The following is a 15,716-nucleotide window of genomic DNA, read 5'->3' as shown; positions in this document are numbered from 1 at the left end:
CCATGTGTCTTCAGGTCAGGTCTTCCTCGCTGTGTGAAGGCAGCTCTAGTGTGCAGGGATGCTTCTGGAACCTGAGATGCTCTTCAGGACATGATCTGAGCAGTAGCAGGCCTTCATGCGATCAAGGCTGGCCTTGCTTTTGCAACAGCCCATGGCACTCATGAGCCGATACGCGTCCTTCCTGAAATTCTTGGTGAAAATAGCGTACAGGGGTTGGCACAGGAGTTGATGGGGAAGAGAGAACTAGCAGAATCTTGGAGTTAGCAACCGTGATGAGGAGAAACTTGAAGGCGGCAGAGATGGCAAAAAAGGAGATGGGCACCATGCACAGCAGGTCCGTGAAGATGAGCATGGCCATGCGCTTGGTGAGCTTGGTGTCGGCGTTGCTGCGTCCAGGAAACTCGGGGTTCCTCACCGCCACGTAGATCAGCACATAGCAAACGCAAACAACAAAGAAGGCGGCCACGTTGAAGAGTAGGAGAATTAAGATGAAGGTCTGAGCCAGAGTGGTTTCTATCTCCATGGGCAAGCACATGCTGACTTTGTTGTAGCTGCTTACGCCGACCAGGGGCAGCGTCCCCATCACCAGACTGACCAACCAGCCAGCGGCCATGATAGCTGCAGCCTGTGCCAGGCCCACATGGCGCTCCACCTGCAGAGCGTTGGTGATGGTGTGCCAGCGCTCCAGAGTGATGGTGGAGAGCGTGTAGACCGACAGCTCTCCACCAAACACGAAGCCAGGAAGCCCGCGGCGCTGCAGCCGGGCCCCGTCTGCCACTCGATGGCGTACTGACTGTAGTGCCCGTCATCAGAAGGTAGATTCCAATGAGGAGGTCAGCAAAGGCCAGGTGGCACATGAGGAAGCGCGGCACCGTCAGCTTGTTCCGGCTGCTGAAGAAGACCAGCAGCACTGTCAGGTTGCCAGTGATGGCCAGGATGTTGATGAACCAATTGGCCACTCTGAGGAACCCGAAGCCTACGATGTCCTCGCACGGATTGAAAGCGTCTGGCTCAGGGGTGCAGAGCAGACTTGGTGAGGTCTCACAGAAGTCTAGGTCTGGATAGTTGAAATTTACTTCTCCAAAGGCTTCATCCATGACAAACAGATCATCCTCTGAAACTGACGCCATAAATAGGGTTGTATCTGGTGAAGCTCCACCGACACCTTGAACCCTGTAATTCAAGGAGAAGAAATTATTCAGATTAGACTTTAGTTTTGTGATGAATAGATGATGAACGAGCAGTAGAATTAAGCAATATCACACGAGAGGGAGTGCATTGTTGGCTAATATTGGCACTGCTGTGATTCGGTCGCAGGCACGAGGCCGCAGGCCGAGTGCCGAAGATAATCACAGCAGTGCCAATATTAGACAACAATGCACGACCTCGAGTGTGATATTGCTTTTATACAACAGTTCTATTAAACAAAGCTGATTAAAAAAATGACAAAAAGCTGAGAAAATAGATGATTTCTGTATTTATTCCTCCGCCAACAAAAATAGTCCCCCCAGCTTTCCCTTTGCAGAAAATGTAGCCTAATCAGCCTAATTAACTGCAGGCTGTCTACTCTACTACTGTCACTCTACAGCTGTGAAGCATTTTGTTGATTAGAGCAGCTGTGAAGCGGAGTGATCTACACACAGTGAAGCGCCAGTGCATTATCATGAAATATAGGCACTCGTAGGATCCCTCTTGTCCAATCAAATTGCTCGGCCGGAACTACCTGTTGTATAAAGGCCCGTTAACCAGCTGGGGATGCGGTTAGCGCGTGCGCTTTGCAAGCAGGATTATCGGTGGATCGAATCTCGCCTCCACCCCTGGGCAAACCCTTAACATGGGTTGCTGCCAGAACTGTCAACACAATGCAGGTTACAGGACTGGCATCAGCTGAGTTCAAAAAGAGATTGCTTTTGTCACAGGGTGATGCATTGGTGTGTGGCAGACATGTGGGTGTTACAATTAACCTGGGGGTGGCACTGTCTGGAGGGGGAGTTTTCTCTTTTCGCGGGACTCTTAATTAATCTGGGCACGGTGGCTGTGATTAGCGCACGGGCTCTGTGGGTGGTTCCCTCAATTGCTCCGGACTGTTGATTAGGAGATGCAGAGCCGGTGTGCGGGAGAAGAGCCTGGAAGCCAGCCGTGACACGGACAGCATGGAGGACTGACGTGCACCAGTCGAGAGGAGGAATGGCGGAGCTGGGGAGCAGTATTCAGCCCTGCCTGCGGTTTAGGTAAGATTTGGTGGGGGCGGCTTTGGCTGGGACGGCCAAGGTACCTCCTCTCCCTCGCGTACCTAAGGTCGCACCGTGGCTGATGCACGGGTGAGAGGGAGAGGGGGGAAGGCCCCGGAAGCCGCTCCACCATGAGCTGTGAGCCGCAGGTGGGGTGAGAGCTCCCCAGTCTCTTTCTGTTTCAGCTGCCATTCCTCCTCCAGACGAACGCGAAGTCAGAGTGCGGCAGAAGCAGGGTGTGTAAGCTGTGCTTAGAAGAGACGCCGGAGAACACGAGGGGCACGGACGAGTCGAGCCGACCGGAGACCCAGACGAGCCGAGCAGAACCTGAGACCCGAGAGGCGGAGGAACGAGACCGCTTGGACGTGTGGGACCAGCCAGGGGAACGCTGAGATCCCAGCTCGTACGAGCTGCGCCTGCGAGGGAGAGAGGGGACAAGAGCGACAGCGGGAGACGCGCTGTGTGAAAGCGGAGGGGTGGAGGTGCGCTTCCCCCCTCCTTCAGTTCAGTCCCGCTCCATTTTTATTATTTTATCTTTGTGTGCCCAGCTCCGTGAGACAGACGACGCGGGTCTGCCTGCAGGCCTAAACCCCAGCCGCAGTAGAACAAACCCTCAGTGGAACTACTATAGTAGGCTACTGCACTGAAGGAGGACGAGCCCTTAAGGCGTGTTGTGAAACTATTTAGTTGGTGTGATTTACTTGCAATAGACGTGTTGCATCGAACTGGGTTGAACTTGGTTGCAGTGGATTTGGTTGCATTTCAATTATTTAACTTGGCTCATCCAAAGTGACAGTAGCCTACTAGTGAGTTAGCCTACTAGTGAAGAACTCTTATTCCCCTGGGGAACCAAAGCATTAAAAGCCTGCTCTGTTCTACACCCTCTTGTCAGCTGGAGGCGTCAGGAGAGGACGGGGAACCGGACGAGAGGGAAACACCGCAAATGCTCTGGACTGCAGCAGACACTGGACGTCACACGGACGCTGGACTCTTTTTTTTAACTAGGCACATTTTTCTATTGTATTTTAGTAATAAAACTCATTTGTTCCAACTTTCCACCTTGTCTGTGTATGCTGTTTGGGCCAGCACCACTCCCCAGTAGAATCCCATCTCATTCAGTCACGCACACACCCGTGACAATTTTGGCGTTGTCGGCAAGGATTTTCTACTGGGTTGAGTAACTGGCCTGGCAGCATGCCAGGGGGAGAAGAACAGGCCGCAGGGCCGTCAGTAATGATGCCATTTTTTATGGGGGGCCCATGGATGCAAAAATTTAGTGGCTGTGGTTCCGAAGTTAAATTGGGGGAATGGAAACGTCAAATAGAGACTATGTTAAGCTTCCAACCACTCAGTGACTCCCAAAAAGCTGACTTTGTGCTAAGCTCATTGGAGGGGGAGGCCAAGAGGGAGATTTTGACTTTGGAGAGGGAGAACAGGAACACCCCCAAGCAAATATTTGATGCACTGTTTGCATTGTATGGTGACAACACTCATGTCTCCACCCTCCGGACTCAATTCTTTAACTGTAGACAGGAACCACAGCAGTCGCTTAGGTCATTTTCTCTCCGCCTGCGAGAATTGTTTTTCAGGCTGAAGCGGAAGGACGCCACGGGCCTGGGAGAGGGTGATGTCCTGCTGCGGGACCAGTTCATCATGGGGGTGAGAGAGGGCCCCATCCGCCAAGAACTACGTCGCCAACTGAGGAAAACCCCTCGCCTGTCCTTCGATGAGGCCAAGTTGGAGGCACTAGCATTGGAGGAGGAACGAGATGAACAATGGGCGCCTTCTATCTGCCTGGCAGTGGATAAGTCGACGCCCTATGCTCAACCTAAGGTAACAGACTGGAGGCAGGAACTCAAGAATGAAATCCTCAGGGAGGTAAAGGAACAAATGACTGACATGACCAAAACAATTTTATCTGAACTGAGAGACAATGGTAGGCAGGACACCTACTCTCCACCGGCCCCACGCCCAAGAGCACATTTTAATGAGTTTAGCAGCAACGGGTCCAGAGCTAGACCTGTGGGTGGCCCTTCCAAATATAGGTGGGACCCTCAAGGACGCCCAATTTCTAATAACTGTACTGAAGCTGGACATGTTAGTCGTAACTGCCCCTCCAGCTCTGCTAACCAGGATTTTTAGTGTCTCCAGCCACCGAGGTTAGACGTCCCCAAAGGGAACACCGGGGTAGACCCCTCCGATACAGAGATTAGTTCTAGGGACTAGAACGCTTTGAGTTGGGGGGGGTGTCACAGGGTGATGCATTGGTGTGTGGCAGACATGTGGGTGTTACAATTAACCTGGGGGTGGCACTGTCTGGAGGGGGAGTTTTCTCTTTTCGCGGGACTCTTAATTAATCTGGGCACGGTGGCTGTGATTAGCGCACGGGCTCTGTGGGTGGTTCCCTCAATTGCTCCGGACTGTTGATTAGGAGATGCAGAGCCGGTGTGCGGGAGAAGAGCCTGGAAGCCAGCCGTGACACGGACAGCATGGAGGACTGACGTGCACCAGTCGAGAGGAGGAATGGCGGAGCTGGGGAGCAGTATTCAGCCCTGCCTGCGGTTTAGGTAAGATTTGGTGGGGGCGGCTTTGGCTGGGACGGCCAAGGTACCTCCTCTCCCTCGCGTACCTAAGGTCGCACCGTGGCTGATGCACGGGTGAGAGGGAGAGGGGGGAAGGCCCCGGAAGCCGCTCCACCATGAGCTGTGAGCCGCAGGTGGGGTGAGAGCTCCCCAGTCTCTTTCTGTTTCAGCTGCCATTCCTCCTCCAGACGAACGCGAAGTCAGAGTGCGGCAGAAGCAGGGTGTGTAAGCTGTGCTTAGAAGAGACGCCGGAGAACACGAGGGGCACGGACGAGTCGAGCCGACCGGAGACCCAGACGAGCCGAGCAGAACCTGAGACCCGAGAGGCGGAGGAACGAGACCGCTTGGACGTGTGGGACCAGCCAGGGGAACGCTGAGATCCCAGCTCGTACGAGCTGCGCCTGCGAGGGAGAGAGGGGACAAGAGCGACAGCGGGAGACGCGCTGTGTGAAAGCGGAGGGGTGGAGGTGCGCTTCCCCCCTCCTTCAGTTCAGTCCCGCTCCATTTTTATTATTTTATCTTTGTGTGCCCAGCTCCGTGAGACAGACGACGCGGGTCTGCCTGCAGGCCTAAACCCCAGCCGCAGTAGAACAAACCCTCAGTGGAACTACTATAGTAGGCTACTGCACTGAAGGAGGACGAGCCCTTAAGGCGTGTTGTGAAACTATTTAGTTGGTGTGATTTACTTGCAATAGACGTGTTGCATCGAACTGGGTTGAACTTGGTTGCAGTGGATTTGGTTGCATTTCAATTATTTAACTTGGCTCATCCAAAGTGACAGTAGCCTACTAGTGAGTTAGCCTACTAGTGAAGAACTCTTATTCCCCTGGGGAACCAAAGCATTAAAAGCCTGCTCTGTTCTACACCCTCTTGTCAGCTGGAGGCGTCAGGAGAGGACGGGGAACCGGACGAGAGGGAAACACCGCAAATGCTCTGGACTGCAGCAGACACTGGACGTCACACGGACGCTGGACTCTTTTTTTTAACTAGGCACATTTTTCTATTGTATTTTAGTAATAAAACTCATTTGTTCCAACTTTCCACCTTGTCTGTGTATGCTGTTTGGGCCAGCACCACTCCCCAGTAGAATCCCATCTCATTCAGTCACGCACACACCCGTGACACTTTCATCAGAACAAAATCCACCCCCTTATCCACAGGCCTTTTTCACCAGTGGCCATTTTGTGTCTAAAAGGCAGGAAGTAACACAGGTGCAAGCAAACATTAATGAGGGTTTCCCACTTCCAATCCATCTAGGGTGTTCCAGTGCCGGGGGCCCTCGTTAATGCTTTGCTTGCACCTGTGTTACTTCCTGCCTTTTAGAAACAAAACGGCTGAGGTGAAAAAGGCGGCCCCTTATCAGACTATCATCTTTTCCAGTACAGAGGCAGAAGAAGATAAGACATAAATTCCCACCATGCTGATGAACTGCTGTCACCACAATATGCAGATCCATTATTACTCCATGCAGGTTTTATGGGTAAATCCCTGGAAGAAAACGGGGAAATCATAAGGATCATCATTACCAACAATAAACCATCTCATCATGGTCATTGATTAACAAGGTATGACACATATCATATGACTGCACCCATTAGATATTATTATTATTATTAGTAGTCTTCTTCTGTGGTTTTGTATCGAGGCCTGTATCAGTTATAAGCACGTTTTAAAGTAATGCCTCTGTGCACGAGATGCTTATTTATGCTTCTAATACACTACAGTCATGTGAACACAGTGTCACAATTTAACACCAGTATTAACAGTGTTTGTTATTAGGGTAGCCTGGTGGTTCAGCCAGCAATGCACTTACCACATAAAGATACACAAAACTCTCTGTTCATTCCATAGCCTTTCCTAACTGTTTATTTTACATGCTTGTTCTGTGTTGGTTCTGGGAACAATGTTATTTTCTGATAGAACATCCAAATGAAGGCAAACTGGGCAGAATCAATGCATGAGCAACTTAACAAACAAACACAGCACTACAATAGAGACCAGACTTATTGAGACGTTCCATGAACAGTTGTATCCTTGAGTAACTTCTAAAAGTGAAAGTGAAAGTGTTATAGTAAGTGATAATAAAGCACGTATCAATGCGCTTGACCTCCTGGGGGCAGCAGTTTATTTGACAGTATGTCACCTGTGTGTGTTCCAGCTCAGCAGTGCACAGCAGTGACTGTTGTAGGTGAGGTGGGCTTCACACGGGCTCTCCAGGCCCTGCACGGGAGGAAGTCTCTTCAAGGAGTATGCTGACTGGGCCAACAGGACCAGAACTGACTCAAGCCCCTGAGAGGGGAGCTGCCCAAGTGCTGTTGAAGAGACGTCCCTGGAAAAGAACAGAGTGCGCACAGTCACTGCTAACAGCTAGCCCTAAAAGGGCTGGGAGGATTCCCAGGACTCAGGACAAGACTTGGCACATGAGCACACGCGTGCGCACACACACATACACACACACACACACACACACACACACACACACACACACACACACACACACACACACACACACACACACACACACAAGTCTGTCAAAACCACTGTGTAACTCTGTTTTATGACAACAGAGATGTCTCATAAACAAGGATAGGTGTATCCGGTATCAAGGGTGTACCAAAGTCAAAACCATTATTAGATGTGTTTTTTTTGTGTGTTTTTTAACACATAAGGGATTTCTCAAAGCTAATGGATGTTTTGAAAAGCCAGCCAGTCAGCATAATATAATAATAATTATAGTGCAGGCGATTGTGTGCTGTGCATGCCAATAGAGCAGGCGAGGCCACGCAGCAGCCAAGCTGCGGGCGAGGCCGCATAATATAAAGAAACCCAGATAATACATTTCAATAATCCAATAAATCACTATGTGAACAAAGGCAGTGGTAGGTAGGGCAATATTATTTTATGTTGCAATTCACAGACTGGGTCCATACAGTTGATATGGGTTAATTTTCTATAGGCTAATGGGTGAAGACAGTTTATTTTATCATTACTACTGAGTGTCAGTTCTTTGGTTTGTGGTCTATAAATTATCTATACATTTTCTCCTCTCCTACTACGGTATATTTCTGTTTTAATTTCACTTTGATTTAAATAAGTAGTGCTAGTGATCAAGCATCTCATTTTCAAGGGAAATCTGTTGAAAATTGTCTATATCAATAGATTAGATGGTAAGCTAATAGCAAACCAACAGGTTCATGGGACAAACCTAAATGTATGATTAAAGTCTGTGAATTCAATGAGTGATCACACAGCCTTCACTTGGATCCAACTCATCAGTCTGCTCCATGTTCATGTTTGTCATCATTTGTGCACTGTGGTTATTTTTGGTACAATGTCAAAAGATCGTCAAACTTCTACCAGAACTTCAGACCTTCACGCTGAAAAGCTGAACCATCAGATAATGTTTGAACACAAAACATATTGGCCTCTTCTCAAGTGAGGAAACAGGAAATGGTCAAGATATCAAGATATAAAAAGCTTGCCAACAACTAAAAGGGAATCGACAGATTCATTTGAAGACCTTCTGCCTCTCTAAAAAGTCACTCCCAAGAGGGTTTAAGCATATCACTTACAGGACTCCAGGACCTGTGGCTCCATTAAAAGCTTCTCTGTGGATCACTTTGAGGTTTCGATTATTCTTTAATATCCTGCAGAGAATACAATTCAAAGCAGATGAGCACACATTCAATGTTGTCGAATGCAGAAACTGAAATAATCACTTTGATAGAAAAAAATGAATGTGTGAGAGAGTACAGTTTATCGATCTTAGTCCCGTTGAAGGCATAGTCCTGGATTTCTCTGATGCCATTGTTGCACAGGTTCCTGCAATTTAAACAAAATGTACATTAGCGTTACATTTAGGAGGTCAGGAATCACTGCTTCACCTGTTGACAGCTTGAAGTACTGCAACACTCAGGGACCCCAGGAATAATAGTCTGAATAGTCAGACTAATGGGGATCCATAATAAACAACAACAATAAACTCACATTGTAACATATTCCCTTGTCATTCCAGTGAAAGCATTCGGAGGTATCGTCAGAAGATAGAGGTTGTCACAGATATCCCTGCAAATCATAACAGCCCAATGAATAATCAACTCATCAGCTCCCATATCTGGCTATAACTCACTAATAAAGTATTTTAGAATAATATTGTGCAACTTAATGAATAATGAAAAATAATGGTGTAGGGCCACTAGGGGGGTGTCTGGGTAGGTATAGGTAAAAGCAGTCACCCACGGCGGAGACCCGGGTTCAATTCCCCGTACTTCCGACTTGGTCAAACGTTCCGACAGACACAATTGACCGTGTCTGGGGGTGGGAAGCCGGTGGGGGTATGAGTCCTGGTCGCTGCACTAGCGTCTCCTCTGGTCGGTCGGGGAGCCTGTTCGGGGGGGAGGGACACTGGGGGATAGCGTCATCCTCTCCTGGTGAAAAGTAGTAGCTGCCGACTGCACATGTATCAGAGGAAGCATGTGCTAGACTAACGGCTCTCCCCAGATCAGCAGAGGGGGTGGAACAACGACCAGGAGAGCAGGAGGAATTGGCCAAGTACAATTGTGGAGAAAAATGGGAGAAAACGCAGATTTCTTTTTAATAAAAAAAAGAAAAAAGATTGAGAAATGACTTGACTGACTCTTTGTGTTTTGATTGGTCGAATTAAGAGTCTGAGATAACAGATGTACCGGTACTTACAAGATGAAATCTGATGGTTCCAGGGAATGGATAGATGTCATGTCGGGAAAAAAGGTTATCCCAGTATTTGAGATGCTCCTGTTGAGGCAAAAATGGGGAGGGTGGATTTTTTCTTTTGCTTTTTAGCAAAAGATAAAAATTATTATATTATTTTATAAAATAATTTTGAAGGTCTCTCACAAGTAACGTAGTTTGGGAAGCTTGTGAAATGCCCCTTTGTCAATGTGCTTCAAACTTCTTGTGTTGCGGATTGAGCTGCAAAACAACATCAAACTTCAATCAAAATATGCTGCATCGCAATTATTTCTGCTGCATTCCTGCTTTTATTATTCCTAAGGATCCCAGCAGCCGCTTACATTTCAGAGAGGTTGGGAAGGTTGTTGAACGCCAGCGTCTTGATGCTATCCAGGGTCACACTCTGAGCATCGTCACTGAGTTTACAACATAAAACACAGCAATTAAGGTCACTCACACAACATAATACTGTACCTTTGCCCCTCCACAGCTGCTCTGTCTTAAGCACATGACCTGGCTTATTTTGAACACAGGACAAGCCCTGCAACTAATCTGGCTCAAAGGCACAAAGAAAGACACAAATTTTGGGATTAATACAAATATATTTTGTGACTATGATACTAGGGTATCAGCCCCTTCGGGGCCGCACACCCGCAGCTTGGCCTCGCCTGCTCTATTGGCATGCGCAGCGCACAATTGATCAACTTCGCATCACTGACGGCATCACTGTCACTGATGATGTCACAATGCCTATGACATCATCAGTGCCTATGACATCATCAGGGATGTCATAAGATGATTTTGGTCAATAATTATGTCACTGATGACATCACTAATCCCCAATTATGTGTAGGCCTAAGTGTTATTTTTATAATTTGAAAAAATAATTCTGTATGATACCAGTGTGCTAGCATTTGTTTTTACAGAACTTTCTTCTGAATATAATATAATGTGATTTATGTCAGCAAATCATGAGTTACAACATGGAAGAAAGATCTAATACATACATCCTCTGGACTCTTCTCAGACCCTCAAAGGAATTGTTTGAAATTGTGTGCAAAGTGAGATGGTACAGAACTCTGAAAAGAGAGAGAAAACAGAATATGAGGTCTTGGTGTTTATGAAAACTTATCAGCAGAGATTCAAGGTTCTGATAGCAGAGGAGGAGGTCAAGATCTCCAGCCTTCAAGGCTTCTTCAAAAACAGCTACCTCGACAGTCTTGGATAATTAAAGCAGCATTTCAATAAGGAACCAATCGAGTGCGTTTCCTGATGGATCCGCTCTGTGATTGGCTCTGGTAAAAGGGACGATATCATTGCATGAAGACGTGAGCGAATCATCATCCGCTTAGGCTACATTAGATTATAGAGTGTTGTTATGATTTGTAGAACTAAAGGGGACAGGGATCTAATCTTTCCTGTTTTTTATTTGTCAGAGAATGTTCTATCGGTCTGTGATCAAACAAAATATCTGGGTCACTTTATTACAGACCAAATGTCTGATGATGATCACATGTACACACAGCGTGTTATATGCATATTATATGCTCAGGCTAACATGTTGGCAAGGAAATTCCACTCTTGTTCTGATGTTGTAAAGATTAATCTCTTTAGGACCTACTGTACCCCTATTTACACTGCCCCCTTGTGGGTTAAGTATAAAAAAGCTAGCCTCCTCAAACTTCAGGTCGCTTACAATGACTGTATGAGGATATTGCTGAAAAAACCCAGGTGGAGTAGTGCAGGTGAACTGTTTTGTAATGCAGGTGGCAGCTCTTAAGAAATTTGATGTAGCGTATAAATGTATTTGTCATCTGAATGTTTCTCAGAATTCCATTATCATGCTGCTGACGAATCCTGGTATCAGTGCTGTGAGATACCAATCACAGATGTGGAATTGTTTTTGTATAAGTGCCTTTTATAGTTGTACTGAGTTTTTGTGTGTTCTTTTAATTGTTTATGTCTGTTTTTCTATGGACCTTGTGTCTGATAATAAAGTTGATTGATTGATTGATTAATATACCTACCTTGATGAATCAATTGTCAGTCAGGAGTCAATTTTCAATTAACAACATACAATGCATGCCCAGCAGCGTCATAGCCAGAAGTTATTTTGTAATGTTGTAACTTACAGCCGTTTGTCCCTGTGGCCCGTCCCCACAGTGGACCTCTCCGTCACGTTGTTGCATCTGAACGAAAACTGAAAACTGAAAAGCACCTGCAGATCCGCGGGCATTCAAAAGCCCAGGCGCACGTGCAGCCATAGAAGAAGAGAAAAGAAGAGAAAAGGAAAAATGAGAGCAATGTCCACATTGTTTAAAAAAAAAGAATCACCTCAACTGTGGCTATCAACTTGTCCCGCAGTCTGAAAAAAACCAAAAAGCTGTGAACTGAGTCCAATGGAGGTGCATTTAAAAATATTTCCTCTCCCCATCTTTTTTCGTGCTTTTTTATTTATTTAATGAATTAAATAATAATAAATTCATGTCAAGAGATGGAGTTTTTAACCCTGGCACCTGGACCATCCACTCCGATGAAAGAATGCTCATCTGCAGTTAGATGCTTCTCTCTCTCTCCCTCTGACTGCCTATCTGTCTGTATCTCTCTCTCTCTCTCTCTGTGTCTGTCTCTCTCGTCTCTCTGCCTCTCTCTCTCTCTGTTTATGTCTCTCTGCCTCTCTCTCTCTCTCTCTCTCTCTCTCTCTCAGTGAAAGGTGATTAAAGGCAATGCTACTATATTATATACCAATTCAACAATAAGTATAGCTCAGTGGTCAAGGACAAAAGAAAAAAAAATCTATACGACATTCATAGGAACCTGGACATGAACCTCATAGTCCTGGAATATAATAAATAACCTGTCAAATGGGCACTTTTATAGGGCAGAGGGTTAGTGACAGTACATTTGCACAACACAGTTGTCACTGATTTAAAACAGTCAACTTTTAAGTGAGGAAAGTGTGGTAACATCTAGCAATTAGGCTATTATACTGTTATTATACTATTATACTACTATTATACTGTAGCAAGTGATTGTTTTGATGCTCTATCAAGTGCAAGGTAATTTAGCAAGCTGTTGAGTAAATTGTGGGGTACATTCATTGTGAAATGTATCAATTTCTAGTGACCAGAGTATGACTTGGGGATTACCCCTTTAGACTGGGATGTATACAGAATCCAATCAGTATTTGCTAACATGGAGCACTCTCTGTAGGAGTTGGAAACCAGAAGAACTAGAGCTGTACTGTACTTCAGTATGAGACAGTTAGGGAGCGGGACAAATTATTCTGTCATGTTCTTGGCTGTGAGACAGCAGCAGATGTTGACTGAGATAGACGAAACTCCAAAGACATAACGTTTGCATGGTCAGTGCAAAATGCACTGATGGTCTCCTTTCAATTTAGAATGTGCAGGATCGACATGTACACTGACTGTACATGTACATCATTAATTTACTGGTTCAGGTTTATATCAGGATTATATCACTCTATCTACTGGGTCTGTTCACAAATACAGAGCAAACTTTCTAAAGTAGCATTTGTGATTTTCAAATTCAGCCGCATCCCCCTTTAATGGAAAGGGCTTTTAAAATACATTGATTTTGATCTATTGTTTATTCAGTGCCACCCTCTCATTCTGTTTAATTATTTATCTGTCTGTTACCTCTTGAGTGTGTACTGCTGCAGATGCCAATTATGGAGTAATTGAAGGAGCCTAAAGTCCCCCCCTGGCATATGGCGTATGTTGTGTTGACAACCCATGTTAGGGGCTTGCCCAGGGGCGGGCCGGGATTCGATCCACCGACCTCCCGCTTTCAGAGCACACGCATTAACCACCAAGAGCGGGCCTTTATACACTGGGGAGTGAGTTGAAGCAACCTACTCGCTACCACTCGGGACTGACTCACGAGGACGCACAGTCATTCGGTTACACCAGGCATGTCCAATGTCCGGCCCCGGGGCCAATTGCGGCCCGCAGACCTCCACACAGTATTGGTTAATCAAGCAAGTTCACTTAGCATTTTTTCCGTTCACCTAATGATGACAGCACTATTGTCTGTGTAGACAAGCACCAAGTAGAAACAGCACAGGCCAGAACTAATGTTTTCAGAAGGTAAACTAAATCCTGAGAGTACAATAGTATTTATGTGATTTATTTTTATTTTTATAACCCATATGATGCGAGAAGCAGCTGCCCGCCCCGGTATTTTCACATGATCTAATCTGGCCCCCATTCAAAAAAGTTTGGACACATACACATAAAAAGCCTTGTTAACGGCTCTGTCCTTCAGGAGGGACAGTGTGACCCAAAGTCAAAAGCCTCCCATAACTCTATCTGGTTTGGCGCCATGCCGTAGAAAGATAAAGGCAAGGCGAATTATAGCCTTGACAGACAAAATGTGCTACAACATGTCATGCTAGCTAGACGCCAATATCCAAGAGAACCTACGAGAAATAATGGCTTGGTTGGCACACACACACACAGGCCAATTGAAAGCTGCTGGTAACAGTAAATAGAGTATTTATTTTTGTTTCGTAACAATATGTAACATGTGCCAGATTGATGAATTTTCATGTTAAAACATAAACCTTTGATGAAAATGAATCCAACCAAAAAGCAATTGCACCCTTGAAAATGCCATGTTGTTGTCTGTCATCCAGTCTCTCTTCTATGGGATAGTTCAAAAGAATAGGTTATTCAGTGCATTCTCTACTACTACTGTATGCAATAGATAGCCTAGTAAAACTAATCTTGGTCAAGAGGCCCACAGAATAATACTAAATTAGATACAATAAATACAGTTAATGGCTAATGTGTAAAGTCCTGTAAGGTCTGTGTGTCAAGACAGCCAAAATGTTGTCTTTAGCTATGGAATTTCAATTTCTAGGGCTAGGCCAAAGGTTAGACGGCCAGCCACAAATCTTTGCCCTAGCATTGTTCCTAAGTTTGTGTATAAAGTCACTTTAACAGTGGGGTTGCTCTTGGTTAACTCGCCTACTCTTTTCACTGTGGCACTGGGCCAGCGGCCCCGCGGGGGTCATGATATGGAAACGTCAAGGCGTCTATGGTCAGGACAGTCAATCAGTCACTCATTCATGGACGTTTAGTGAGTTTAGTGGTTCAAGGGCCGTAGCTAGGGATAGGAAGGTGGTAGAGAGTCAGGATTCGAGGGGTGGGTATAGCCAGGATTAGTGGCTATGGGGATATGGGTGGTGTCAGGGGCATAGTGGAGGGTAAACGCAAGTAGACACAGTTTACCCAGCTCTTTGAAATGAGGCAGATAGTTTACTCAACTACCTATCAACTGTATCAAATGGGGGGAAACTACTCACCTTGGATAGTTTACCCACCTTTGTATTTACCACTACACCCCTGGTGGTATGGGGGGGCACCATGGTCTGCTCTTGTTCTTTGGGAAGTCTAACTGGGAGGAAGCCCAATGTTGAAGTCAGTACAATATGAGGCATGGCAACAAAGACAATAAAGTGTTATTGAGTCAAAAAAGCCTAGTTGATATTTTTCTCAAATGTCCAAAATAAAAAATAAATATCTAACAAAATAGCTAAATAGCTGACTGTCTGTACTTTTGCCTTGTCTTTTGTTGAGGTCTGTCTGTCTGTCTGTCCCTACGTATGGTCCCTACCTATCTAAATTATGTATTCTACAGTATGCATGAGTTCGTATGACCTGCCCCGTCTTTACAGTTCCACCGGGTGGCGACAAAGCAGCACAAATGAACAAGTAGCTAGCTGTAGCAATTTCCAAAACACAGGAAGAATAAACCAAACATTATCCATTTTCACAGCCTACACCCCTTTTGTCTGAGCTAGATATTTACCAATACAAAGCATCTGGTGTAACTATGCGACTGCCCATGCAAATATATAAATTAATTGATGTTGGATGAACATGTAGATGATTTCACTGGAAAAGGCGAAAACAGACGCGGCTTTCATGTGCTCCTCCGCCTCCTCGTCAGCTCCTACTACTTCCTTGTACGACCTGTGGCGCATTCAGGTGCTTTTGGTCATCCATGATCCATTGATTATCATCCATGTTAGTCTCACGGTACCAGCCGTAGGATGCTTGCTGACGTCGACGGTGGGTCTGACTACGTGACACTATCATCCATTAGTCTCGCAGTGCCAGGTGTGACTAGTACGTGAGACTAGTCATCCTCCATTGACTGTCTG

The 15,716-nt window shown here is 46.0% G+C and overlaps 1 protein-coding gene across 1 annotated transcript; it reads right to left on the bottom strand.

The window, feature by feature from the left end:
* Nucleotides 1-45: 45 nt before the first annotated feature.
* On the bottom strand, nucleotides 46-14,918 carry lhcgr (luteinizing hormone/choriogonadotropin receptor; the record flags this gene model as incomplete). The annotated part of the gene is given in 17 exon segments (XM_083658298.1): nucleotides 46-209; nucleotides 212-238; nucleotides 241-733; nucleotides 736-806; nucleotides 809-1,173; nucleotides 2,441-2,647; nucleotides 5,008-5,214; nucleotides 6,957-7,142; nucleotides 8,386-8,460; nucleotides 8,567-8,635; nucleotides 8,801-8,878; nucleotides 9,509-9,586; nucleotides 9,689-9,763; nucleotides 9,865-9,939; nucleotides 10,531-10,602; nucleotides 11,656-11,741; nucleotides 14,874-14,918. Coding segments are annotated over 17 exon segments (2,373 nt in total).
* Nucleotides 14,919-15,716: the final 798 nt, after the last annotated feature.

Source organism: Poromitra crassiceps (assembly GCF_964638095.1).
Source record: "Poromitra crassiceps genome assembly, chromosome: 22".
Taxonomy (NCBI): domain Eukaryota; kingdom Metazoa; phylum Chordata; class Actinopteri; order Beryciformes; family Melamphaidae; genus Poromitra; species Poromitra crassiceps.
Note: the sequence above shows the minus strand (reverse complement) of the source record. Positions and strands in the feature narration are given on the sequence as shown.